The sequence below is a fragment of the Microtus ochrogaster genome, assembly GCF_000317375.1.
Source record: "Microtus ochrogaster isolate Prairie Vole_2 chromosome 14 unlocalized genomic scaffold, MicOch1.0 chr14_random_1, whole genome shotgun sequence".
Classification (NCBI taxonomy): Eukaryota; Metazoa; Chordata; class Mammalia; order Rodentia; family Cricetidae; genus Microtus; species Microtus ochrogaster.
In genome coordinates, this window is record NW_004949096.1 from 21407193 (window position 1) to 21434218 (window position 27026).

Here is a 27026-nt window from a genome sequence, read left to right on the forward strand (position 1 = left end):
GGGGGGCGCACTTTAGGAGGGAGTCTGAACATAGCCACTCTGTTGTAAGGCACTCAGGTGCTTTGGCGGTTCTGGAGAAGTAAGGGTTGTGGCCATGTGGAGACGATCCTGAGCTTCAGAAGTGGTTGTGTGCGGTTTAGAGTCCTTGTTTATTGCCGCTCTAGAGATCTGATTAACGACGCGATTCTTATCTTGCTCGGTCTGTAGGAATTTTCAGTATCTCGGTCTATGATCTTGTGGCCGTCTACGTTTCCTTGTGGGAAGACAGATGGGGCTCCAGCTTTAGGTTTGTTTAATTGCTGGAGTTGCGTGATTCTGGGAATGTCTGCCTTTGCTTGTCAAGCATTCCTCTCCCCATTTCTGGAAACATAGACTCTCTTCCTGTGGGAAACACACTGTGTACAACGTCTCTGGGCTGGTTTCCTCAGCTATTTCTCACACACAGGCTCTGATGGAGGACAGGGGAAGGGATCCAATGTCCTGCTCTATTAATCTCCTGCTTCCTCCAGCCAGGAACTCTGAAATTCCAGTCAGCTACTCTGAAGCCCACTCCTTTTGCTCAGCTGCTTGGCAGCTCCCAGGATTTGTTGGTCTCTCTTCTTCAGCACTGAACTTACAGGCGTGGGGGCCGGGGCTTTGAACTCAGGTCCTCATTCATCCACAGCAAAATGCTCTTACCCATTGAGCCAGTTCCCAATTCCTCTTTCCCTTTTTACCTCCTCCCACATTCCCTAACAAGGAATTGGATAGATGCTTTAGGACTGACCAATCAGAGAGTCTGTCCTGCTGCCCACAGTGATGATGAGGCAGGAGGTAGATGATTTACCTCCGATGGGCCAGTCCGTGTTCTCTGGGTTTTGCAACTAGAGCTATTGGCAAAGGTAGTTTCCTTTTGCTGAAGCTGCTAATTGGGTAGTGTAGAATTTCAGGTGCTGACAGTCAAATTAAAAGGGGGGGGATGATCAAAGAGAAAGAAAGGCACATGAAACCCTGATGACATTTTGAGGTTTCTTCCAGCCTTGCCTATTATAATCTCTTACAGTCCCAGATTCTGGTTGTTTGACTGTTGTTTTTACTATTGTTATTATTATTATTCTGGAGAGAGGACTTTCCTATAGTGCCTCTGCTCATCTCGAGCTCCTGGTCTTCCTGCCCTGTCCCTGAGTATCCGATGGGACAGGTGGGACAGCACAGCCCAGCCTGTTGATGGATACACCTTCTAGGTCAGTCGACACTGCTTTTGATTCTGATAGAAGATCAACTCTGAGTCATGTATTGTGTGGGGGTCTTCTGCATTTCAGGGATACTGGTCATTAGATTTTGGAGATTCACAGAACTCATTGGTCAGTATCTATAGAATTCTGAAATTAGCCAGGTTTATCAGCACGGTGTACTGTTCGTTCGTTTTATCCATTTATCCAGAGACTCATTGACAGAGTTCTTTACTGGGCAAGGCTAATCTTGAAAAAGTAACACGGAGACAAATGATCACCAAGTAGGCCAGCACCAGGGGGAGAACTGAGGAAAACCTCTACCCTCCACAATTTCGCCACCTCCTGTCTCCAAGCCTGTGTCCCTCTTGCCTTCTGCTGCCTATGGACACTTGGGATCAGTGCGGTAACATGTCTCCTGTCTCAAGTGTGAGGGACGGGAAGAGGAAGCATCGCAGCTTCCACAAGACGTCCCTGCTCAGGATCTTGGGCAGTGCGTTGATGAGGAGGTCGGGGTTTATAAAGCTTAAATGGAAGATCAGGTAACCCAGCAGTCTGATGAAAAACAGCATGGTAAACAAGAGGGGGCGGAAAACCCTGAAAGAGAAATCCCAGAAACTGTTAATTGGGGTTTACGAAACCCGGGACAGAATAGAAACTCAGACCAGAGAGCCTCTGCCATCTCCATACACGGCTGTCCCTAACACTCCCTTTGCCTACTCAGTTATTCCTTCCATACACTATTGTATTTTATTTTCGTTGTGCCATTTATCGCCAGGAGACTTCATTTTGTTCCCTTAGCTTTTTTTCCAATTATTTTCCAAAGTAGTCAGCTGCCTCTAAGCATGTATATCTGTGGGTTCCCAACTCCGCCAACACAATTTTATCAGATGCTTAGATTTTGCCAGTCAACAGTTATAAAATAAGAACTCATTTGGCCTCAATTCACATTTCCATGATGAACACTGAAGCTGAACAGCAGTCCCTAGGTGAGTTGGTCTCATGTGTTTCTCTCCTCTTGCCCATTTACCTCTTAGGTAGGTAGTTTGTGCTTGTTGACTTACAGGAACTCTTTATGTATTGTGGATGTAATGATCTACACTCGCCCACCTTTATAAGGTCCTCTGATTCTCAGGTATCAGAGAACAAATACTCTTAATTTTAGTAGGAGCTTGTCTGTCAACCCTTTATTTAACTAGAATCAATGTTTAAGTGTGATGGCATATGTCTGAAGCCCCAGCACTTGGGAGGTGAGGCAGGAAGGATATGAATTGGAGATCAGCAGAGTGAACTCCTGTTTCAAAAAGCTAAACAGAAAAACAAAAGGAAGTCTAGAGAGGTACTCCCATTTTTCTATTCAAAGTCCTTGCAGGTTTTCTAAATATCTGCAAGCTCATTCTTAGTTAACCCTTCATGCATGTACTGCAGTGTGGGGGACCTAATGGGTCACTGCTAAGGAATTAAACGTGCATGTACTGCATGCATGCCCTTAATGCATGTACTAGAGTGTGGGGGACTTAGTGGGTCACTGCTAAGGAATTAAACGTGCATGAACTGCATGTACTTCATGCATGTACTGCATGCATGCCCTTCATGCATGTACTGCAGTGTGTGGTCACTGCTAAGGAATTAAACATAGCAGCAACAGAGTGAACCATGCTGGGCTTTGGTGTTATGGATTAGAGGGCAGCCTGGGGTTCTGGGAGCACTCTGCTCATTGTTTCAGGGATGTCCTAGCTAGGGACAAGGGAACATGTAATACTTTATGTATGTGGTAGGAAAGTGTGTTCTCTTTAAGCAAACTTCCCAGGCGATCGGAGTTGACTTTTAAGTACCAATAATTTTAACTGTCCTGATGAGACGCTTTGTAAACCATATTTCACACCACTTTGAATATGTTTCTTTATGTCTTCTTAAGTGGATCTCATGGGACAATATTTGGCCTTTTCCTGCACGTGGAGAGGGCTTACTGAATACTAATTGTTCCTTGCTGTCATGGTGTTTCCCTCAGGACTTACTAACATGTACCCAGGTGTTCAATCTGGAATCCCTGTTCATTGAAAAAGTTTAAGAATTGTATTCTGTGCTGGACACCATTAGGGGTTTCTTTCCCCGGATGTTTCCTGTTTAATAGGTCTGCTGTTAGACAGTGGTGCAATTCCATCCAGGGGTTCGGTCCCCCTACTTCCTGTCTATCATAGCTACCGGGAAACTGTACAACAAGCTACTTCAAACCACAAAAGGGAGTCAGGGAGTGAGAGCTACTGCATCTTGATTGAGAGTGAAGACTTCTGGTCCTCATCACTGCTAAGCTGCTAACTTCTGACACTGCAGAGCTGAGTTTATCAGTCGCCTCTGGGTCACAAGTCTCATAGCATTAGAACACAGCCAGTGACACTAGTCTGCTGATGTGTGTGTTTGCATGCACATGTGCACGCATGTGTGTGTGTGCATACATGTGTGTATCAGGTTCTCCTTGTTTATATTTTGCTCTATGCCAGCATAGATCCTGGCACCTCAGCTTTTCAGGAAGTTTACTGGAAGAGGCCTGGCTTACCTTTTACTGAATCTTAAAGCCTTTTTGGCGATGGAGCCACCCTGGAAGAAACACCAACAGTAAATAAACAATTTCTGGAAGTTGTCAGATAACATTAGCGAACAGCAGTTGATTGTTTTATTTACATAAATCTTACAAATTTTTGATATACACACAAACACATGTAATTTTCAAAGATGAAAGTTACTTTGTAAAGATTTATTTTATTCTTTGTTAAACTTCTGTCTGTCTATGTGTGGATATGTGTATGTAGGTTTGGGTGTTCATGGAGGCCAGAAGATGTGTCAAAGCCCCTAGAGCTTGGCCTTCCACATGGTTGTGAACCGAATGACTTGGGTGGGTGCTAAGACCTGAACCTGGGTCCTGTGCAAGGACAGAAAGCTGAGCCATCTTTTCAGCCTTGGTTTTTACACACACACACACACACACACACTCATACACACACGAGACTGATATAAACTAGAGAAAGATAATTATTAATGAAATATTATAGCTGTTAAATGACCTACAAACTGGGCCCTCCGAGTCCACATTTCCAGCTCTTTAAATTGCTCATTTGCCTTCTACTTAGCCAAGGGGAGTTTTTAGCCCATGGGAATCATACAGACATGTCCTAAGAGAGAAGTTTCAAAAAGAGTAATCTCAAAATGAGGCTTTCTGGATTTCTTTCTTTTCTTTCTTTTTTCTTTTTTTGATTTTTTTCCTTCTATTTTCTTTTATTTTTCTTTTTGGAGACAAAGTTTCTCTACCCTAGCTGTCCTGGAACTTCCTCTGTATACCAGGCTGGCCTCAAACTCACAGAGATCCACCTGCTTCTGCCTCCTAAATTCTGGGATTAAAAGTATGCGCCACCACTTGCCTGGCTGGATTTCTTTGATATCTCTCTTCCAAAATATTTTCTCAGCTCTTTTATTGCCTTTATAAAGTCTCTTTGATATCAAGAGTAAGAGAAGTTCTGCCCACATTTTGAAGCCAATAGAACTGGAATCAGAAATTGGAAATGGGTTCTGTAGCCTGAGGGTGCTGGAGGGCCCTAGTAGGTGCTCAGGACACTTACCTCTTGGGCAGCCTTTCCTGCGTGAAGGAATTTAAACATCACTGGCCAGTGGGCCCTCATGGGATTATATGGACTTTGGGAAGACAAATCTGTTTTTCTCTGATTGTTGCTAAAAGAGTCCATTGATGGACTTCTGAGATTGCATAGGACATGTGAGCGTGGTTCAACAGAAACAAGTATCTGGTGGATGCCAGGGCCGTAGTAATAGTCTCTCTTATGGAAAGAGATGGCCTTTTGTTTCTGAGATTCAAAACCAAACAAATGGCACTGAGTTCAATACCCAGCAACCGCATGGTGGTTCACAACCATCTATAGTGGGATCTGATTCCCTCTTCTGGCCTGCAGGTGTTTATGCAGATAGAGCACTCATATACATAAAATAAATAAATCTTAAAACGAACAAACAAACAAAGCCCCATTTATCTTGACTACATGAAAACTTCATTGATTGTCAACCTTGGCCTTAAGGCCAGTGTAACCCAGTATGTAACCTGTTGGCGTGAGACAGCAAGAAGGCTAAAAGGACTGGTAACCTCCTTCCAAAAAGGTCCGCGATTTCAGACCAGGCTTGGCCTGTGAGCTGGTGACTTCATGATGCTGACTACGAGCAGACACTGAAGTGGGACATACACAAGTCTGACTTCCTGTGTTTTAACTTGCAGAACTACTCCAGCTACACACTGTTAGACACCTTGTGCCCTGTGTTGTGGAAGATTCAAGACTGTGCTGGGAGGCACAGAAGAGCATTTTGTGATTATAGGAGAGAAAGGGTGTGTGCTGTGTCTGCCTCCTCTATACAGTAATTCATGTTCCGTTAATGTTTCTTCCAGCTTTTGAACGGAGCTCTTCGGTCTTAGGTTGTCTTTTGAGTGGGTAAAACGGGAACAGACAATTGCTCCTTTGCATCTTGGTTGGGGGTGGGTAGAGTTGCAAATATTTGCAAAGGGCTGTGAGAAAACTGGGCATCTATTTGGTGATCCACAGTTCCTAGAAACGCCCTTGGTAGGCGAAGGCACTGAGCAGAAGGAGGGGAATTCTTACCTTATTAGCTAGGCGGTTAGTCCTTTCTCTCGCAGAATCCATGCTTAATACTTTTGATCTAGGAAGAAAAGGAACCACAAAAGAGATTGAGCAAAATATTCAAATATTCATAACATAGAGGACTGTTATTTAAAAGGTGCCTGATCCCATAGTGTAGCCATGACCTATAGTTATTTAAATAAATTTAAACAGAAAGCCAGCTCCTTGAACACGTGACCCATTTCCAAGTACTCAGAAGTCAGTCAGTGGTGGATAGAGGCCTCCAATAGGAGGCATAGAAAGATCTACCAAAAACTCTGCTCCAGAACCTCAGCTTAACAGTGAAGTCCTAGTCTAATGTCCAACAAGCATCTAGAAAGACCAGCCTGCATGTCCTAGGACCTGGCTTCTGGAAGGAAAGGCTGCCATTTGTAAGTGGCTGATTTAGAGGATTAAGCAGTTTTGGCTTCCTGTTGTTGAGTCAAAGACTCTCCGGAAATTTAATAAACAGAAATGCATATTCATTAAGACTAGCTCCTAAAGAGGGTGAAGGGATGGAGGCAAGGCTCATAGTTTTGGTTCTGTGCTCTGTATCCCTGAGAAGGAGAGCAAGAGCCTTGTCCTTTCTTGTTTTTAGTGTTCAGTGCTCTGTAGAGTTCTAAGTTTTGGAACACATCTCGTCAGTGTCTCCAGGGGTGTAACTCATGACTCTATCACGACTGGGATTTTGCAGTCAGAAGTGAGGATGCTGATGGTTTCAAGTTCATCCTGTGACCAGTAAGGACTACCCCAAGTATCAAGGATTTCAGCCACCAGCACTTTAAAATGCGTGCTTATGCTCTTAATATTAACCCAAATGATAGTGTAATTGGGGGATAAAGTCATGAAGACGTTTTCTGTAGTCTTTCAAGACTGTGATCCTAATGAGAGCACAAAAGGAGGGGCTCCTCCCGTTCTAGAGGGACCTGGGCAGAGTTGACTCTGACTCAGCTGAGAAGGGGTTACCACCAAACCAGCGTGTCCCTCCGTCAATGCTCACACTTCTCTTTCAAGGAATCCGGTCTCTAGCTCTTCTTCTATTCTCTTTAGTGCTTCCTGGTACTTCTTTAAAGAGAATTGAAGGGAGCCACAGTTACTATTTGGGCGCTTAACGATTTTTCTAAACATACAAGCACTTTTCACCAGACTATACAATGAATACTTGGTATTCCCACAGCCACTCAACCCACGGACCTTCTCTCCCCTTACTCCTCAGTGGTGGATAGGTTCCCAAGAGAAACTGGGGTGAGACACGGAGACACGCTTGTTATTAATTTAAGAACACAGACACGGAGATTACCAAGATCAGCAGTTACCAAGAATCAAGGAGCGGTAGGGTGATATGTGCCAGGGATTGATGACCATAGTTTCTCCCTAGTACCATATTGACATTTTTTTTCTAGGTAATTATTCCTTGGGCAGCCTGACTCTGTTTCATCCTGCCCATGAACAATCCCTTTTCTGTCCCTTACATGAGAAGCTGTACCTTTATGCAGAGAGCTTGATCTTCGCAGAGCTGAGACACAAACATATAGTCTTCCATTATCTGAAAACCAAAGTGGAATCTTAAAGTTTTCTCAGTTTACTGCGGTGAGAGAAGTACCTATGTCCCCCAACCCCGTTTCTAGACCCACAATGTAAACTTTTGCTGTATGTATTAATTCATTTCATTTTTGAGCACAAATAAACCATATTTTATAGTCCAAAAGGGAATTATTTCAGGAAATTTGGAAAAGAAGGATATACAAGTATGTGTTAGACACAGGTGTTGGGGTATGTTCTGTAAAAATGTTCAATTGAAGAAAACATAGAGGATTGGGTTTATCTTCTTAAAAACAAACAAACAAACCACCGTTTAGACCCATTCTGGTCCTGAGTCTGGGAGCTGATGAATCATCAGCCCTTTGAGGGATATACTAGGTTGCTGTGTGTGTGTTTGTGTTATGTTTCTCCTTCTTGGGAAGAACTTTGAAGTCCTGCTCTTACCTTGCCAAGTTTCTTTTCTTGGTCTTCACAGGAAGATTCCAACTGTTGTAACTTGACCTGTTGAAAGAAAAGGATCAAAAGCCTTCGCAGATGAAAACGCACAAGGCAGGCACAGCGTCTCAGCGATGCTCTGCTGGCTCTTGACACATCTGTTTACCATCGATGGGGGCCTTGCGGCTGAACAGAATTCTCTGCACAGAGCCTTCATCTTTTAATTTTGCTTTTGAATTATATAGTTTTAAAATGAATTTCCTCAAAAATTATGAGTCCTGAAGACCCCCCCCCCCTTTTTTTTAGAGACAGCTTTTCTCTGTGTAGGCCTGGCTGTCCTGAAACTAGCTCTGCAGTTAGTTTGGTCCAGGACTTTTGCTCGGTATTTTATCCCTCACTATATTCTTTGTGTAGAGAGAGAGATTGGGGTTCAAGCTGAAGACCAGAAAAGCAAAGCAACCAAGCCATTAGAGAGCTCTTACTTTTGAAATCTTCAGACAGAAAAGAGAGCCAGTTCCCATCTCATCTGCCTTATATCCCTCTCTAGTGCTGGTATTAAAGGTGTGCACCACCACCACCCCCCCTCTCTGGCTAACTAGTGTGGCTGCTGGAATTAAAGGTGTGGCCACCACTGCCTGGTCTGTATGGCTGACTAGTGTGGCTAGTTTTGCACTCTGATCTTCAGTTTTATTTATTAAAATACAAATAAAATATCACTATACTTTCTTCCCTGTTTTATCTCCTTAACTATTTGGACAACACTCTTTTATATTTTCCACTATAATAAACTAACTCACTCACTCACTCACTCACTCACTCACTCACTCACTCACTCACTCACTCACTCTCTCTATGGAGAGCAAAGATTGGTAAGACCTTTGTCTCCATGAGGAACTTTCAGTAGAGTTGGGGACATAACAAGAACGTCATTACTATAATGGTCTGTGTAAGAAAAGGCATTAAAACCAGAACGTGAGCAGCGGTGTGTTAGAGGTGTAGGAGGGAGATGTGAGAGAGGGGTGGCGGGAAAGGCCTCTGGAGTGAGATGACGCTTGAGGGGAGGCCTACATAACATATCTTAGCTTGAGAGATAGTTGGAAGAAATGTGCTTTATGGGGAAGTTCTTGCGAAGGCTAAGGTCAGAAAGTAGGTGCGCATTTGGTGATCGTGAATAGGTAGATGAGTATGGTAGGTAGAACAGGTAGGAAAGGCTTGGCTAAGGCCTAAATTATCGGTCCTTGTAGCTTCTAGAAGAACTTATAGAACCCCTTGTGACCCCTTTGGGAGTGTCGAATGACCCTTTCATAATATAAATACCATCTGTATATCAGGTATTTATATTATGATTCACGATAATATGATTATGAAACAGTAACAGCATAATTCAATGGTTAAGGTCACCACAATGTGAGGAACTGTATTCAGGAGTCAAGAGTATTAGGAAGGTTGAGAAACATTTCCATAGAGTTCCGAAGGAGTTGTCTAAGTTGTATTATAGGACCCTGGAGCTCATGGATAGAGTTTGGATGTTCATTCTGATTGCAGCGTGAATCTGGGGAGCAGGCGGGGAACAAAGTCAATTTGTTATTTGAAAAAAACCAGTTTTCTCCAGGTATAGAAAATGGATCGTTTAGGAGTAAAATGAGAAGCCAGGAGAATAGTGACAAAGGCTATTTAAACTGCCCGTGTCCTGGTGACTTTAGAAGCAGGGGGTAACAGGATAACAGAGGGAGAGGAGGGTTTGCATTTGGGGTATACACTTCTATACTCGGCTTTATTTTCCTTCTTCTGTCCAGATGCTGTGATCTGACACATGCGCTCTGCACAGTTACTTTTCCCTGCAGCTAACGACACCAAGGCCAGTCATCCAGATGCTCCGAGAGCTATTCTTTCAGGCCAGGGATGTGTATTATAAGGTTGGGGAGCAGATACCTCTTTCAGCAACTGGCCTGAGTCCTACCAAAAGAAGCAAAAGCCATGCTGTGCATCAGGCAATAATTAAACCGGAATGCCCCGGAACAGACAGCTCCCAGGCCTAGTGACCTTCTTACAAAGGGTGGTGGTAGTTCTTACAAAGGCTGAGATGCTGACAGCCGCCATTGCCAGACCCCATGTGTTTCCTATTGGTTATGGCTGGGTTACCTGCAGTAAAACTTGTTCTGCAAAAGGAAGGGTCTCTGGAGAATACCGATCTCTTGACTGCTTAGACAGCAAGCACAGTCAGGGTCTTTTTTTTTTTTTTTTAACCCTTTCTGGTCTTATCTCCAACTTCTTCCTGATGCAGCCTCAGACCCACCATTTCCTTCTTCCCTAGGTGTTTTCTACAGGAGCACAGTCGAGCAGGTTTGTCTGCTGACTTTGAACTGCCTGTGTGTGTAGCCCCCAGTGGCCTCTGGTACTAAACTGGTCAGCAGAAGATGGGATATGGATTCTATATCCTTCCTCTCTGTTTGTTATCTTCAACATCTCCATTTCTTCAGAGGCTTCAAATAGTGTTGGTTTTTGAACACATAGGGAAGTTGGATTAGGATAAAGATGTGATTCTGGAAAAAAATGTCAAGAGAATTTTATCTGCTTTCTCAGTTAAAAAAAAAAAGTCTCCAACTCTTGTACTTCTGATTAGATAGCTTGTGGTTGGTTTTGGGTCCTTAGATCTGGGACATAATTAGAGAAATGCTTCACATTCATGATGTGTTTATAAAATGAGATCATTAAATAATTTAGGGTCTAATGAATGAACCCTTTTTGGATCGCAATAAATAAATATATTTTATTTGACCTTCAGATGACAATTACCGATCCTAGGTCTGCCTCTATGCATAACCTCAGGCAGACGTCTAAGTAACAACTTCAGAATCGCTAGATAACTCTGTGAGCATTCAGATAGCAAAAGGAGGAAAGAATCTTCCATATGCACCATCTCATCTGTCCTCAAGCTGAGACTGCAAGAGAGCAATGAAACAGCCTAACCACATGCTGACATTAAGTACCAGAGCCAGCGTTTAGATGGGGGACTTCACTCCCTCAACAGTGTGAACTCATATATGCTCTGTTCTTCCAGACAGAAGACAGAATAGAATCTTCTGCAGAGAGAAACTCTTGAGTAAGGGCCGAGGAAAGAGACGAAGACCTCAGTGGCTCTGGCTATGTCAAGTCAGAGACAGGCCAAAGCACAGAGAATTTGCAGTGCCTGCAATGATTGTGTCTAACTGGCCAGCTGTTTTCCTGGCCATGTGGTCCAAACCCACTCTCCGTTGCCTTGGCACTTACCTTGGACTCTTCTTGGGTTATTTTTGGATCATCTTGTTCACATTTGACTATCTTTTGTGATTTCCATGCAAGCTACAGTTTCAAATAAAAAAAAAACCACATTTCAAATATGGACATAAACACAACAACTGATACTCATAAAAATAATCCAAGAGGAAAGATATCCTCTGGCGTGTATGGGTAAGAGTCAGGGCTATGTGAAAACTTCAAGGACATGATCTTTGGAAGATCCTCGATGTCCTACGTAGCCAGCTTTATTCTACGTGTGTCTTCTTGTCATGTGACCTAGTCAGGGCAAGCAAGTACTTCTTTCTAGCCCCAATTCAAGTTGGGCTACACAGGGTTTCAGGGTGGCTCAGAGTGGGTATCAGTTCTCTGTAATATGAAGAGGGTGGAAGAGGAAATCTTTGGGGATTAAGGGTAGTTGTGTGTGAGCTGCAGTCTTAGTTGAAGGTACAATTAACTTCTCGTTAAGGTTGTGGCTAAGCACTTCAACGGAGTATCTATTAGAATCTATTGCCTTGCAACAGAAAGGAGAACTAGTGAGATCATTGTACACCTCATCCACTGTTCCTTTCATTCCACATTTACAGAAATATTCACGGCTTTTTGACTTGAGCCTTAAGCTCAGGAGGGTGGGTCCGAGAGTGGGATCCATGCCAAACTGAAGCCTTTTTGACACTTTCCTTATCTTGCCTCTTTGGGAATAAGAATGCTGTGGAGGTACTGAGGCCCACAGAGCCCCATCCTACCTTCCTCTGAAGTTCTGAGATGCTGTGAACCAGAGCCTCATTCTTCCTCTCCTGGAGAGAGAAAGGACCAGAATGTAAGTCTGAATCACAGTAACATTGTCTACTGCTATTCGGTTGGTATTCCCATTTCATCAAGCAGTGTTTCCTTGCACAGTTTGGGCTTATTTGAACCACTTACGTTGTAAGGAGATCTTGAAATCAAATCACAGGTGAAATAATCAGTAGCATACAAAGGATATAGATATTTATGGTCCCAGCAGTAAATATTACCCAAGAAACCCTACTCTCCCCAATTCCCTCCCATGCATGGACATAGTCTTTCTATGCAAAAAGAATTGCTTAAAAGCCTCCTCCCTGAGGACTAGGTTTCTTGGTACCAGAAGGCTCCATGGAAGCTTCCAAATGAGGGAAGCCACCAACAGTCTATCCATCTGTGCCTCCTGTGAATCATAACACCAATCAACAGGGCAGGATAGCTCCAAAGGTGCAGTTGTGACACTTACACCACCTTGGCGGTAGCTTTCTAATTGGACTCAAAACTTGCTCAGCCAAAGGGAAATCACGCCAGGTACAGAAACCTAGCAAAATACTCAGGGCTAGTGAAGGCATGGATCTTGAGAGAGAGTTGAACACCCCTTTGCTAAACCAGCACTATCATCTTCTAAATGTTTGTCTTTCTACCCACAGACAAGTGTAGTCCTCGCTCTAAATCAAGGAAGCTTCTCTACGAAACAGACGGAGGGCATTACAAAACAACAACAACAACAACAACCAAAACCCACCAAAGTGCAGAAGTTTGAACTTAGTCCCATCTGATATATCTTTAATACAATTCCTGCACCTAAGGCTCGGGGATCTTGTCAAGAAGGAGGAGCAAAAATTTTAATAGCCAGAAGAACAAGAACGTTTTTGTGAGGTTGTGTCTTTTAGAGATGTCAGAAGTTACACACATAACATCTCAACAACATGGATATCTAAATATGACTTGAAGGGGGATGACACCAAGAGACACACTGATGTTAATGAGGCCCTCGATCCTACACAATGGTACAGTCTGCTAAGAAATACTGGAGAGAAACCGTCTCACGCAGACAAGGGCACACTGATTAGTCATCCAATACCAAATGGTCCGCCTTGAAAAAATGCATCCAAGTAATGAGATACGGACTGAGCAGGTTATATGTATGTATTTAGTAATATCCACACACATATATATGTGACAACAATTATGAAAAGAGCCCAGAGTGGAATATATGTGAGGGCTGGAAGGGAAGAGGGAACTGATGTAATTATAATTTAAAAAACATTGACAAAAGGAGGAAAATATGCTAATTATATGCTTATATTGACTTTATGTTGAAATGGTATTTCAGCTATGTGGGATTCAAGACCTCATCAAGTTAGGATTTAAAAAGACTAGCTTAGCTGAAGGGGGGCCGTGCTCTACGGTGCACATATGGCCAGGATGACGTCATGGACTCGCTTTCTCCAGTGTCATGCTCACAAGTCTGGCTGTTTCTTCCTCCAGCTCCAGCAGAACCCGTTCTCTTTCCATCACAGCGTAGTTCTCCTTTTCCCAGTCCTCATCTTCTGCAGGGTCTCTAGTCTGGGTGATCTCACGCTCCAGCCTGGATGACGCAAGGGAAAACCGGAAGGAATCGTAATGGACAGGTTCAGAAGTGGTAAAATCTGGGCATCTCAGGTTGGAAACACTTTTTTCCCAGGTCCACAGATTCAGGCCATTTCCAAGTCATAAAAAAAGAACAACCTTATTCCAAGCCAAACACTCCAGTGTTCTTCAACTCAAGGAAAGCTCAGCCTAATTTTTTAAGTAAGTGCATCTTTAGGCTTGCTGTGTCTGGGTGTCCTGGGGCGGGGGGGGGCGGTCATCCCGGAGTAAAGGATGGTTGTTTGCTACATGGGATAGAGTTCTCTACAGAAAGTAGGGAAGTTGAGGATTTCTTCCTCCTGTCACCACCCCCCTTCTTTCAGGTTGAGAACTTCCATCCTGAAACTTCAGACTCACCTCTGGATTTCATTTTCTTTTTCTTGTATTTTGAGAAGAAGTTCCTGGTTGGCCTCATCAATTCTCTGCATATCTTTTTCAAGGTCCATGTTCAAACTGATAATGTTCTTCTTGGATTGGGCCAATCTTAAGATTTCCATCTTTTCTGACCTATGGGCACAGCCCCCCAAATGAACAAGGGTTGGTTGTCTCAAGAGCAAAACCTCACCAGGTTAGGTAGGCTCTCTAGGAGATAGGTAATTCATCCGCTGTGAACAGGCACACATCTTAATCACACCCTAAACTGTCTCAGTAATTCTCAACCCAGCGAGGGCCATCTTGAGATGTACCTCCATTCTGATTTCAAGAGAAGCTTCACTTCCTTAAATAGCCTTGTGCTGGAGAGAACTGTTTCCCATGGCAACCTTTTCCTAAATTGTTCTTGAAACATGCTTATGCAATACATTTTTGACTATTTTTATCTAGGCACCTGCTGCATCACTTCTGAGTGAGTCTGCTTTATTCAGAGACAGAAGTTTCTACTACCATAATAAGGGCTTCTCTCCTTCCACCCATGGTTCCCCTTCTCTTTGATTTCTGATTATCATGTTTGAGATTCTCATACGAGGGCCATTTCAGTGACTACATACTTATATTCCAGGAATGTCATTCAAGAGCACAGATGTCTGTTTTGAAAATAACAACTGAATGAAATGATAACTTTAGGAAGAGTACCGAAGTCAAGGGAGGCCCACACTAAACTTTTACTAGCCTGGGAAAGATTTCATTGACTTGTCTTTGGAGTTCTTAATTGGGAATAGGGTAGTATGGCCCAAGGATTTTGTTTTGAGAGACATGAAGCATGACATTGGAAAATATCATGTCTCAGGTGGGGAATTTATAGTGGTGACCACTCCCTGTAGGAGTGAAATGCTTGGGAGATGGGTTGAGGGGGCAGGAGGGAGAGGTGGCTGGAAGATTAGAGAAGGTATGGCCAGCGACCTGCCTCACACCTGATGCCTGGATGCAGCCTTTGTGGTCTCTGTTACTTACTCATAATCTAGCTGATTTTCCTTCTGTTCTTCCATTGTAGACGCCTGAAATGTTAGCAGAGATGTGGTTATGGACTGCAGAAATGGGCCCATCAATCTCCCAAATAGAAAGTCAATGAACTGGTTCTCTCCCTTCAGAGCCCCTTGGCTGGATATGACAAAACCCTCAGCTTTTTTCTGCTCCTCCTCTGACTCTGCATCAGGAAGTGAGGGTGCAGAGATCCACTGGAAAATTCCATAAGCTGTCTCGCAAGCAAACACACCTAGAGGCTGTTTGCCATAACAATGTGAGTTGGAAACCTAGACAAAATACTAGGTAGAAACAGAGGTACTAAGTTTTTCTCACGTCGTCTTTCTTTCTGACCTGCAGCTTTCTTAAAGGTCTTAGGGTACAGATGTAGGGACATCGCTGCCCTGGAAAGTTATGTTCTTTAACCCCTGGTCACTGCAAACTGGGTGGGAAGTGTGTCAATGCCAATCAGGGATGAGAAAAGGAAGGGGAAGGCAACTCCCTCTCTGCCCTCTAGCTGCTTCCCCACACTTTACCTCCCTTCAGTTGATGTGCTGTGGCTTCCTAATCCTGCCCTAGTCAATTGGCTTCCGGAAGACTCTCATCTCTTTCCAGTGGAACCAGAATTTCACAACCTTCCATGGGGTTATGACTCCACAGTTGACATAGGATGGTCAGGGCACCATGTCACAGTTGTGCTGATAACAGTCTCTTGTTAATCTTTAAGAAGTCAGAACCTCTATAAATGTGTGGGCTCTGTGGCTAAGTCTAGTCTGCCTTAAGCAGGGACAATCTTCAGGGAATCTTGTTTCTAGAAAGTATGAGGGGACAGCCTTTCTAATCATGTCTCTCTGATAAGTAGGGCTTGCTTCCTCCCCAAGTGGGAAGAAGATGGGAAATTTGATGTTGTGGCCACAGTGATGCTGTCATATGACCAACTGATGACCCATTTGTCCTATGGGTATCGAAGAGTAAAAGTGCCAGTGTCTTCAAGAGGGAATGGGACAATTCAAAGCACAAAGTTGACATGCTGAGATGTGTGTGTGTGTGTGTGTGTGTGTGTGTGTGTGTAGGGGGTTACATTGATTTTATTTCATATGAAAAGAGAATGGGAATGTTATGCCTAAATCCATGGGTCCCCACAAAAGCCAAAGAAGGAGGCCGAGTCCCATATGTAAAAGCAAAGAGCCTTTATTTTAATCAAGCTTGCAAACTCGGTCTCTCTGCATGTCCAATGTATTGGAATATTTGGAGAACCCCGAGCTCAATTAGAATTGGGTTTTTATAATAGTAAAGGTGGGGGTGAGGGGGCTCTAAGGTTCAGGACCCCTGACTGGCTGACATTTGTCTAGGGGTGTTCTGGTGAGGTGCGCTGGCAGGTGATCCTATCTACAGCAGTTGGAATGTCAGGCATTTCCTTTGGATGGTCTGCTCTTGGGTGGGAGTCAGGTAATCTCAGCTTATGGTGTTTTCCTGCTACCAGGTATTGCTTCAGAGTAAACTACGGAGACTCAGGCCTCTTATCAAAATTTATTGATGGCCAGAGTCCCAGGTGATACTGGTTGGAAGGAAAGAACTTCCTTTGGATGACCTGCCCAGACTTAGATTGTCATGGCTGGCCCCCACAGGAAAACATGAGCAGGTGAAGGGGATGAGAGAAGGCATCAAGTGTGTAGCAAAGGGAGAATACGACATTTGAAATGGGGTAGTGCAGAGAGAGCCACGGAGTCTCCTCATGTTTGAAAGCAGTGTGTTGGCGTGTGAAGAGGTTTGATGGACAGGAGGAGAACTTGGGGCGTGCTGAGATAACTGCAGAGTCCAGCAGGTCCAGCAATACCAGCAAGGGACACCAAGGCCCAGTTTTGCCTGCAGAGGCTTATTGGTCCATGCAGGCTTGCTAGGTGAGAGTTTCAGAGATTAAGAGCCCCACCCATAAGACAGAAATTACAAGAGATTTTAACGTTCGTTGACAATGTCCGTGATTGTCTTGGATTAGCCCCACAATGTCTTCTTTTGCAAGCTTTAAGGGAAAAATCATTCACAGAAAATAAAAAAAAATACTCATTCTCTATACTGGAACACATGTGTGTGTGTGTTTGTGTGCACGCATGCATGCGCGTGCACATCAGCTCTTACTGTGTGAGACCAGACAAATTGAGGCCGAAAAAGATTCCATTTTTGTTCTGGGATCCCATTGGGACTTCGAACTTCACTCCGACCCTCAAGAAAAGCCAGGAGCCACGAGGGGAAGTATTAGTTAATGGAAAAATCCTAGATACACAAAACTCCTGACTGCCACCCATATCCCCACCGGTGGTTACACAAAAGATGTTGACCACCTAACTTCCCCTATCGATTGAGTAACAATGGACCAATCAGATAAGTTTCCAGACAGGCCCTGTGGTTAGCAAAGGGCCAGCAGATGTCCCGAGGAAGTGACCAGGGGACAGTTACTATGGGAGAACAAACCCCCTTAGGCAAGGACAGCCTATTAGAGAATAACAGCTAAACTTTACTTAACCTTTGGCCAATTGTGATACAGACAAGCAACTTTGTACTTTGAAACTGTAATCTTGGGACTGACTGCTTTGTGGCTTTTGTCTTTAAAAATCCCTTACCATAGTAGAAGAGGTTCTCCTCCCTCCATCTGCCACGTCAGACTGTGAGGAAGGGGACCTGTGTTAGCCAATATATAATAAACGAGACCTTGCTTTTGCATTCACAAGAGAGTGGCTCCGTGGTGGTCTTTTTGGGGGTCTCAGGACATAGGCACGGCCACAGCTGATAACTTCCAGGGTGACAGCCACAGAAACCTGTCAGGTTTCAGGTCTGTCCTGGGAGGAGACCACCTTGAGGTGATTTGTGAGCCAGGCCGACTTCTTAACATACTGAAGTTTCTAGCAAAACTATTTGTAAAATTAATGGCATCTGAGGACCCCCATTACCATCTCCTGAAAGAAGGCTTCTCGTTGCTTTATGAAGCTGTACACAGAAGAGTAATTAAGTAACAGTTCAGGCCAATGGCCTCTCCCAGGAATTGATGGTCGCGAGAGTTCATTAACCCCAGCTGGCTGTAGCTTCACCAGGAGATGCCCTGGACCAAGGTTATTGCAGCTGTTAATGGAGTGGACAGGGACTTTAACTGGGATAAAAATAAAGCCCTGTCTCCTGCCAGGGGAGCCTTTCTCCTTGAGGGGCTACCCCAGCTAGTTGATGGAGCCGCAGGACCCGCGCTTGGGACCCTGCACGGGAAAGGATAGCAGATTGCTACCAATGAGAATCGTTAAATCAAGGTGGAAACAGGGCCTTGGGGGCAAGTTAAGGTTTTTGATCCAAGCCTCTTCCTGCAGATCACAGATGGCTTGATTAACACCCAGTGCAGTGTTCGGAGCAGCTGTTCTCCGTGGTAAAGTTTCTATGCCCTCCCTCTCCAGTGGGAAGAATGGCCGAGATTCATTTCTCTGCTTCTCCCCGCTGTCAGAACTGCCTCTGCCTTTGTGAGTAACTGTTGGGAAACGCTTGTCCTGATTGCAGGCTGGAGCCCCGCTGGATTTGCTGGGCCTCTGCCCGTTTGCTGTGGGGGCTGGCCAGGTAGGCGCACCTGGGCCCTCGGTGGAAGCTGCGGGGCGCCTCCAGCTGCTTGGTGAGGCCGGCGGGGAATGGAAAAGCTAAGTTGTCTGCTCGCCTTGCTTGTCCTTTCTTTGAAGGTCGCTAAATGTGTGCTGGTGCTGGACGCTCTCTGGAATAAGGCTGGCTTGGAGGCTCATTGCTGGGGGAGGGGCGAGGGCATCATTTTAGAAAACGGTTCCTCAAATACATTGTAACCCTTGGGTGTTTTTGTATTTGTAGCTACAATTATCACATAGATTCGAGGTTTATTTATAAAAATCTTTTTGAATTTCCCTTCAGAATACATTTCTAGTACTCAGAAAAGCATATATTTGAACACTGAAAAGAGAGTGATATAGACTCTCTCTCTCTCTCTCTCTCTCTCTCTCTACACACACACACACACACACACACACACACACACACAATTCTCTCTCTCTGTATATACACATACACATATGTATATGGGAGAGGATAACACTCTCATTTGATCCAGACTGTTTTTTTCTTCTTTTAATTATATACAAGTCAAATTTCAGTGCAGTACAGTTTAACATCCAATACATCGAGTTACAGCTGACAAAAGAGCTATCCATTTCTTTTAAAATGAAATTTACTGAGCCATTGCTATTATAGCAACGGTAAACAACTAAAAAGGTTTTTCATAGATTTTACCTCATAGCAATAACTCTGTTTTTCAAAATGTATCATTAATTATTCAACAATCTCATAGAACTTGTTTTTAAATTATGATTAATTTTCTACTTAATCATATGTGCAGGTATTGTGTCCACATGTATATCTGCACGCACCGTGTGTGTGTGTGTGTGTGTGTGTGTGTGTGTGTGTGACTGTGACGGCCAGAAGAGGGAGTCAGATTCCCTGAAACGGAAGTTACAGATAGTTGGGAGCTGCTCAGTGGGTTCTGGGAACCAAACCCAGATCTTCTGCAAGAGCAATGGGTGCTCTTGATCCCTGAGGTATCTCTCCAGTCTCTCATATAATTTATTTTGATCAAGTCTGTTGCTTAATCTTTTCTAGATCTATCCCCATTCCTCTACTCCCCAACTCTGTATTTTTAAAAACAAAAAAAAGAACCAACAACTCATCAACTCCATTTTTGCTGTTTATATAATCCTAGATATAGGGCCATCTACTGAGCTGCATTCAACATACCAGGAGGCATATCCCTAAAGAAAACTAGGAAGCCATCCGTTGTCCATAGCTCCTGAGTTAGGGGTGGCAGCTCCTTCTCAGTCTGTGCTAGAATGCCGACTGTCTTGAGCTTGTGCAAATCTTGGTACAGATATCATGAATTCGCGAGTTCAGTAGGGCTGTACGGAAGACAGTTTCGATCCTGTCATCCCTGATATCTGGCTTTTGTAATCTTTCATTAATCACCATTTAATGATGATCTCTGAGCCTTGGGGAGGAATATATATATATATATATATATATATATATATATATATGACACAGATATGTATAATATATGAAAAATGAGATATTTGTATCATACATATGAGCACTCCAATGACATTTAATTTTTGCACAGTCCTATTCTGAAGAACTGAAGCTAGAATTTCAACAGAAACATTGGGGAGGATATAGCTCCATCTGTAAGAGTACCTAACCATCACCTTTCTGCTCTCTGTGACCAGCACACCCAGGCACTCAAGCGATGATATTTTGTGGCAGAGCTTGTGAGCATTCTCATCTCCTCTCCTTTCTCATAAAGTCATGTCAAAGGCGCTATGGCTACAGCTTAATGAGAAAATAGATGCTGAGCTTCTGTGAGGTCCTGGGTTTAGTTCTGGACACACACACACATCCCCTTCCCTCAAGGAACACGTTCATAGAATCACTGGGCTTTCTCCACTATAACCAAATAACAACCATATTATTATCTTTAACTATTCTGAATATGTATAATTCGATTATGAAGAAGAGGAAAGCAAGAAAGATTGGCTCTCATTGGGTTAGAGAAGCTTTAAAAATCTCCACCATATATGACATGCTCAATGAGTTCTAGTTGATTTTTCTGTGACTCTGAACATGTGGAAGAGGAAAAGGGATTTCTTCAACTGTACCATGAACCAGGGAATTCCCATAGTTTTGATGCAGATATAATATCATGGGTGCCATTCAATGCACCCTTCATATTTGGTGATGTACTTTTGTTTTCAATGTGCGAATTTTCTTCTGAGATAAACCCATGCTTGGTAGGCATTTTAGCCAGATTTGTTTATTCATTTTCATCTGTCTCTGCATGGGGTATATACGTATGCTTGTTTAAATGTGTGTGAACACTCATGTGTTCAAGTGCACATACATCTGTGTGCGTACATGTGAGACTAGAGGTTTCCCCTATTGTTCTCCATGTTATCCATTGAGGCAAGGTTTCTCAGATGACCCCCAAGCTAGCCAGCTTGCTCTGAGGATCTCCTTCGTCCATCTTCTGAGCTCTGGAATCACAGGTGTGCTGCCCCTCCCACCCAGCATTTACATGGATGCTGGGATCTGAACTCCGGTTCTTACGTTTGTGTAGCAAGTGCTTGGACATTTCCTTAGTCTCGTTGTTTATTTCACCTTTGTGTCTACAACTTTATTTCCCATATTTGCAGTCAGAGAGTGAACATTAATTATAAGGATTCTAAACATTGTGACCAGAGTTCTCTGCGTGTGAACTCATACAGTTCACACAAACCCTGACGTGACTTCATGCTCTTTTCCAAAGTCATATAACTCGATAGCTTTTTGTCACTTGTGAAAACACTGTTGTTTAATTTTTTTGTTAGTCCCAGTGGACAGAGAAGTTTTCTAAACACTGAGAGTTTGGAGCATCTCTTGTTTAATTAAAGTAACATCATGCCTTGGATGTGTATGTTCTTAAGTGGCTTGTCATTAGTTGAGGCTACATGTTCTGTCATTATTCATTTCACTAATGAAAACACTGAACACATAAGTATGTTGTGATCCAGATAATGGGGTGACCCAAGATGATTACAGGATTAAGCATTGTCAGGGAGGCAAACATGGGCATACTCTCGCTTGCGATGTAGGAGACTTTCTGGTGGAGGGAGACAGAAAGCACTTTGGGATGCAGATGAACAGCCTGTAATTTTGGTGACTTAAGTGAGCTTCAGCAGGGCAGTAACTTCCTGTTGACTTGAATCCTAATGTAAAGAAACAACTTTACCAAATAATGGAGAGATATTATAAGCAGAGGGGAACAGTGGCTTTGAAGGCACAATACACCTGGGAGGGGCAAAATTTACTGTCATTTCTTATAGAACATTAGTAGGTGTGTCACAAGAAAAGTGATAGTCTAACAAGATTTTAAATTGGAAAAAGGAAGAAAACTGTTAATTTAAAGATTTAAAAATGTTCATTAAAAATATTATATGTGTTGGGGCTTTGCCTGCAGGTTTGTTTGTATATCACATGCATGCATGGTTCCCTCAGAGGCCAGAAGGCATTGGGTCCCCTGAAACTGAAGTTATAGATAGTGGATGCTGGGACTCAAACCCAGGTCCTCTGGAATTTATTATATACTCATCGAGGAAAACATTTAATTGGGGCTTGCTTACATTTTTAGAGGTTTAGTCCATTGTCATCATGGCAGGAAGCATGGAAGGCAAGCAGACAGGCAAAGTGCTGGAGAGGCAGCTGAGAGTTCTGTCTGGATCTGCAGGCAGCAGGAAGAGAAAGAGACACTGGGCCTGGCTTGAGCATTTGAAACCACAAAGCCCACTCCCAAATGACATATCTTCTCCAACAAGGCCACTCCTATTTTATTAAGATCACACCTCCTAAGAGTGTCACTCCCTGGTGACCAAGCGTTCGATCTATGAGCCTATGGTTCTTATTCAAACCACCACAAGCCCACAAACTGTTGTTACTTTAAAACAAATTTTAATAGCAGTAATTGGGTTGAAGCTATGGTCCCATGGTTAAGAGTGCATGCCTTTAATGCAAACACTCAGGAGGCAGAGGTAGGCAGAGCTCTGTAAGTTTGGGGTCAGCCTGGTCTACAGAGTGAGTTCTAGGACAGCCAGGGTTACACAAAAAAACCCTGTCTCAAGACAAAATAAAATAAAATAAAATAAAACAAGAAAGAGTGCTTTATGCTGTTGCGGAGGATCTAAGTTAGGTTACCAGCACCCAGGTCAGGTGGCTCACCACTGCCTGCACCTCCAGTTCCTGGGAACCTGACACTCTCCTTTGGTCTCTGCAAGCATCTGCATTCCTGGACATGAATATAACCTCCCATAGACATACATGCATACACATAATTAAACGCTAGTTACAGTTAAATACATAGTAAAACTACAAGCACTATGTCAAATGTAAAGATGTTGCTTAGGACAATTCTTTTTTTTTTTTTAATTTATTTATTATATATACAGTGTTCTGTCTGTCTGCATGCTTGCTGGCCAGAAGAGGGCACCAGATCTCATTACAGATGGCTGTGAGCCACCATGTGGTTGCTGGGAATTGAACTCAGGACCTCTGGCAGAGCAGTCAGTGCTCTTAACCTCTGAGCCATCTCTCCAGCCCACCAGGTCAATTCTTTTGTATAAATGATATTTGTCTTATAGAAAAGTCTTACGCTGGTACTTATTCTCAGGGAATGAGAGGGTCGCAAGCACCATGAGCGTGGTATTTCAGTGACTGACGTATAGTGTTCTAAAAGCACCCTGACCTAGACAGAGGGGAAGGACCAACCAGGCCTACATAGGAACTTATTTATAAAGTGTCAGGAGGGTCAGGAATAGTTGGTAAGGATGGGGGCGGGGTCTAGGAGAAAATGCTCTCATTTAAGGATAAGATACAGACGAATGGATCCAGTATCATATGACGTTAAAGGAAACAAAAGGCCAGGGGTGTCCAAGTTGGAAAAATTTACCTTGATTGATCGAAATTGAAACATTGTTTCATAAAATCAGAATCTGTAAAGGAAAAGAGCAAAATCTCCCCTCCTCCCACCTTCCATCAAACAAGCAAAGGGATCTGATACACCAAGGGAACTGCCCTCTCTTCTGGGTGTTACTTAAAATGGGAAAACTATAGACAAGTGTCTAGCAAGAATGTGCCAACTATGTAGTATATCTCAACCACCCGGACCCCAGGGATGAGGGTACTGGTTCCCAATATCAGCCAAGTAGAGCTTTCAAGTTCTTCTCTCTTCTGTCCTGTAGCTCTCTGGAATCCCACCCAGCCGCTTGTAGAGAAGTCAACGCTTCACATGCAGAGAGAAGCCAGCCACTGTCTTCAGCTGTAGTGTTTACTTTTCTGCAGGCCTCTTCTTGTCCCATTAGGAGATTCCATCTGTTTGGTGACCTGTCAATCTACTGTGAGGAGATTGCTATGGTTCGTCAGCATCACATTTTGGTTCCTCTCAGCAAGTGCCATTTTCTGCCATTCTTTCTGGGTGAGGTCCCTAGCTAAATCCTTAAATGTAATTGTCTCTTTGTTTTTTTTTTTTTCCTTTTAAACCCAATCATATCTATTTCTTCCTCAGAAACTGCAGAGCCCTGAGAACAGCTAACTCTCTTTTCTGTCATCTGGAGCCAACATCTTCCTGTCACACAGCTATTGCTGATCTCTGAAGTCTGAAGGGTCATTCAGATATTACTCTTTACAAAGTTGTGATTGTGCAAGGGCCAGCAACTCAGGGTCCACTCTTTCCAGGGATTGCCTAGCTCCCGGGGCAGGTCTCAGATCGGAAAGCTCTATGAGAGGTACTGATTCTCTGGTTTTATATTCACACAGCAGACCTTCTCTTATAAAGGTGGGAACTGTAGACTAAGAAAATAGCAGGACAGGCAAGTTCAACGTCAGCAATGCACTTCTTGAGAGAAACTAGTAGCATTTTCACCTCATGAACACTCCTCAGTTACTGCTCTGGACATGCTGGGCTTGCCCAAAGCATATGCAGTTCAAGTTCTGTCATGCATTTTTTTTTTTCCTTCTAGAAATTGTGTATTGGAGATGTTTTAACTGTTTGCTTGGTTTACAAAGGCAGTAATGAGTGCCCCATGGGCACAATGTCTACAAGGCGTTCAGTGAGAGCTGTTGTCCTCAGCTTCCCCAGTCTGACCTAATTATACAATCATTGTCTTGAGCAAGCATCAACTGTCTTAGTTAGTTGTTAATAAAAATCAATTTAGTTTTTTTTTATTGCTGTTGAATAGACAGCATCGCCATAGCAACTCTTACAAAGAAAACTATTTAATTGGGGTTGGCTTACAGGTTCAGAGGTCTTGTTCATCATTGTCATGGTGGGAAGGTCAGCTGCATGCAGGCAGACATGGCCCTGAAGAAGTAGCTGAGAGTTTGACATCTGGACTGGCAGGCAGCAGATAGAAAGAGAGACACTGGGTTAGGCTTGAGTTCCTGAAATCTTAAAGCCCATCCCCTGTGGCACACTTCTTCCAACAAGGTCACATCTACTCCAACAAGGCCACCTCTCCAATAATGAGTGTGTGGGGGTCCTTTTTATTCGAACCACCACATCAATCCTTAGATTACTTGCTCTCCTACTGCCTGTTAAAGTTTGCTTTCACTGGGAATAGTTTTTTGCTCCAAGTCAAAATTTGAAATCCCATGACCTTGTCTGCTGATCTCTAGTGACCAAACAATGCTCTGGTTCAGTCAGAAATACTTGAAACATCGAGCTTGCTATGCCTGAGGCTTCTGAACCCCAGCAGTCAGGCCTGCTGGGGAAAGGCTGAGCCTGGGGAAGGAGGTCTTGCTGAAAGTCTTTCCATGTTGTCTTCGTTAGGTGTCTATTGCTGTGATAAAACACCATGGCCAAGATGGGAAGGAAGCTGGGGAGGAAAGGATTTGTTTGACATGCAGGTTCCAGTCTGTCACCAGAGGAAGCCAGGGCAGGAGCTCAAGGCTGGAAGCTGGAGGCATGAACCCAAGCGGAGACCATGGAAAAACACTGATTACTGGCTTGCTTTTCACAGTTTGTTCAGTTTGTTTTCTTATTTGCATTCTAGGACCACCTGGACAGGGATAGCACTGCCTACAGTGGGGTGGCCCTCTCATATGAATGATAATCAAGCAAATGCTTAGCAGACTGTCCTACTGGCCAACTGATGGGACATTTTCTATATTGAGGTTTCTTCTGCTCAGATGACTTTAGCTGATTTGAAGTTGACCAAAACTATTCTGCTCGCATATGAAGTCTGTTGACTCCTCCATAAGCACTGGGTATGATTTTATACACCTCCTTAGGTATATAAAGGAAGGAAGGGAAAGTAGAAAGTTCTTACCTGAATGACATCACGGCCTAGCACCTTGCCCGCTAGGACCTGGATGATATTTTCTCAAATATGTGTTGAATCCAGGTTGTCATTGTTTTCTCTCAGTGTTTATAGACTGACTGTGCTTTCATTTCCTGTCTGCTCAGATCCTAATAATCTCACAAAAAACTATATTAATTACAACACTGCTTGGCCAATGGCTTGGCATATTCTTAGCTAGATTTTATATTTTAAATTAACCCATTTCTATTAATCTGTTTATCATCACGAGGCTGTGGCTTACCAGTAAGGTTCTGGAGTCTTTCTCCTTCAGTAGCTACATGGCATCTCCCTGACTCTGCCTTCTTTCTCTCTGCATTCAGTTTAGTTTTTCCCTCCTAGCTCTATTCTGTTCTGCCATAGGCCAAAGCAGCTTCTTTATTAACCAATGGTAATAATGTATTCAGAGAGGGGCATCCCACATCAAGTGTTTCAGAGTTTTGTCATTCTGATTTCTTTCCTACTGTTCTCTTTCTTGTCTTGTTGGCCAGGAAATGTCACATGATTTTCAGGCTGGGTACAAAATGAAAATGCAGAGCCATTTGTCAAAAAAGAATTATTTCAAAGGTAGGTGAAGTGCTACCCTAGAATACATGAGGCCCTGGATTCAATCTCCTGCATTGCAAAGGAAAATTAATCAACCTGGAGACAGAATAGCATCAAGTCAAACTGATGTTTCTTCTGAATGCAGGTCTCTGTGGAAAACACACATTTCTGTGCACATGTCCACTCTACAGGTAGCTCTTCAGCCAACACAACCTTTTTAGTTAGAGCACTTTCCTGTGTTTTTGTATTGGACAGAAGCACATCTAGCATCCAGATTTTTGCTCAGCCTATAACACAGTTGGCTAACCTGTGCCATACTCTCTATTTCCCAGAGGAGAGTTCACAGTACTGCCTATTATCCATTCGGGTTTAGAGAATCTGTAGTGAGTCCCCTTATTGGGCTCTTACTGCATTGGTTTTTTTTTTTTATTATCGTTGTGCAAAATTACCACAAAGTTTTGGGTGTAACCTAACACGAATTATAATGTAGGGATTAGAAGTTGGACATGATTTTTTTTGTGGGTCAAAAATCAAGATGTGGACATGTCTTAGGGATCCCAGAAGGACTTTTTCTTGTCTCTTCCAGCTTCTTAGGGTCACCTGTA

At 43.4% G+C, this 27026-nt stretch overlaps 1 protein-coding gene across 2 annotated transcripts; it reads right to left on the reverse strand.

Annotated features, from left to right (window-relative positions):
* Positions 1 to 1403: 1403 nt before the first annotated feature.
* Tmco5a (transmembrane and coiled-coil domains 5A) lies at positions 1404 to 14976 on the reverse strand. Of its 2 annotated transcripts, none has more exons than XM_013352632.2 (11): positions 14942 to 14976; positions 13910 to 14059; positions 13388 to 13511; positions 11884 to 11934; positions 11132 to 11203; positions 7871 to 7927; positions 7371 to 7430; positions 6885 to 6946; positions 5867 to 5924; positions 3769 to 3809; positions 1404 to 1808 (listed from the first exon to the last, which is right to left on the reverse strand). In XM_013352632.2, the coding sequence occupies exons 1-11, from the start codon at positions 14974 to 14976 to the stop codon at positions 1610 to 1612; spliced, it is 909 nt and encodes a 302-aa protein (XP_013208086.2). In that variant the 3' UTR covers positions 1404 to 1609. The 2 variants fall into 2 exon arrangements, with proteins under 2 accessions (XP_013208086.2, XP_005364259.1); XM_005364202.2 differs by having other exon boundaries at positions 6885 to 6949.
* Between the last annotated feature and the right edge of the window lie 12050 nt (positions 14977 to 27026).

Excerpts from the sequence above, each read along its gene's own strand:
- Tmco5a (XM_005364202.2), bottom strand. The coding sequence starts at position 14,976 with ATGGAAGAACAGAAGGAAAATCAGCTAGATTATGA. Across the intron at positions 13,512-13,909 it reads AAAGAAAATGAAATCCAGAG|GCTGGAGCGTGAGATCACCC; the intron begins GTGAGTCTGAAG and ends TGCGTCATCCAG. Across the intron at positions 1,809-3,768 it reads GCTTTAAGATTCAGTAAAAG|GGTTTTCCGCCCCCTCTTGT; the intron begins GTAAGCCAGGCC and ends TTTCTCTTTCAG.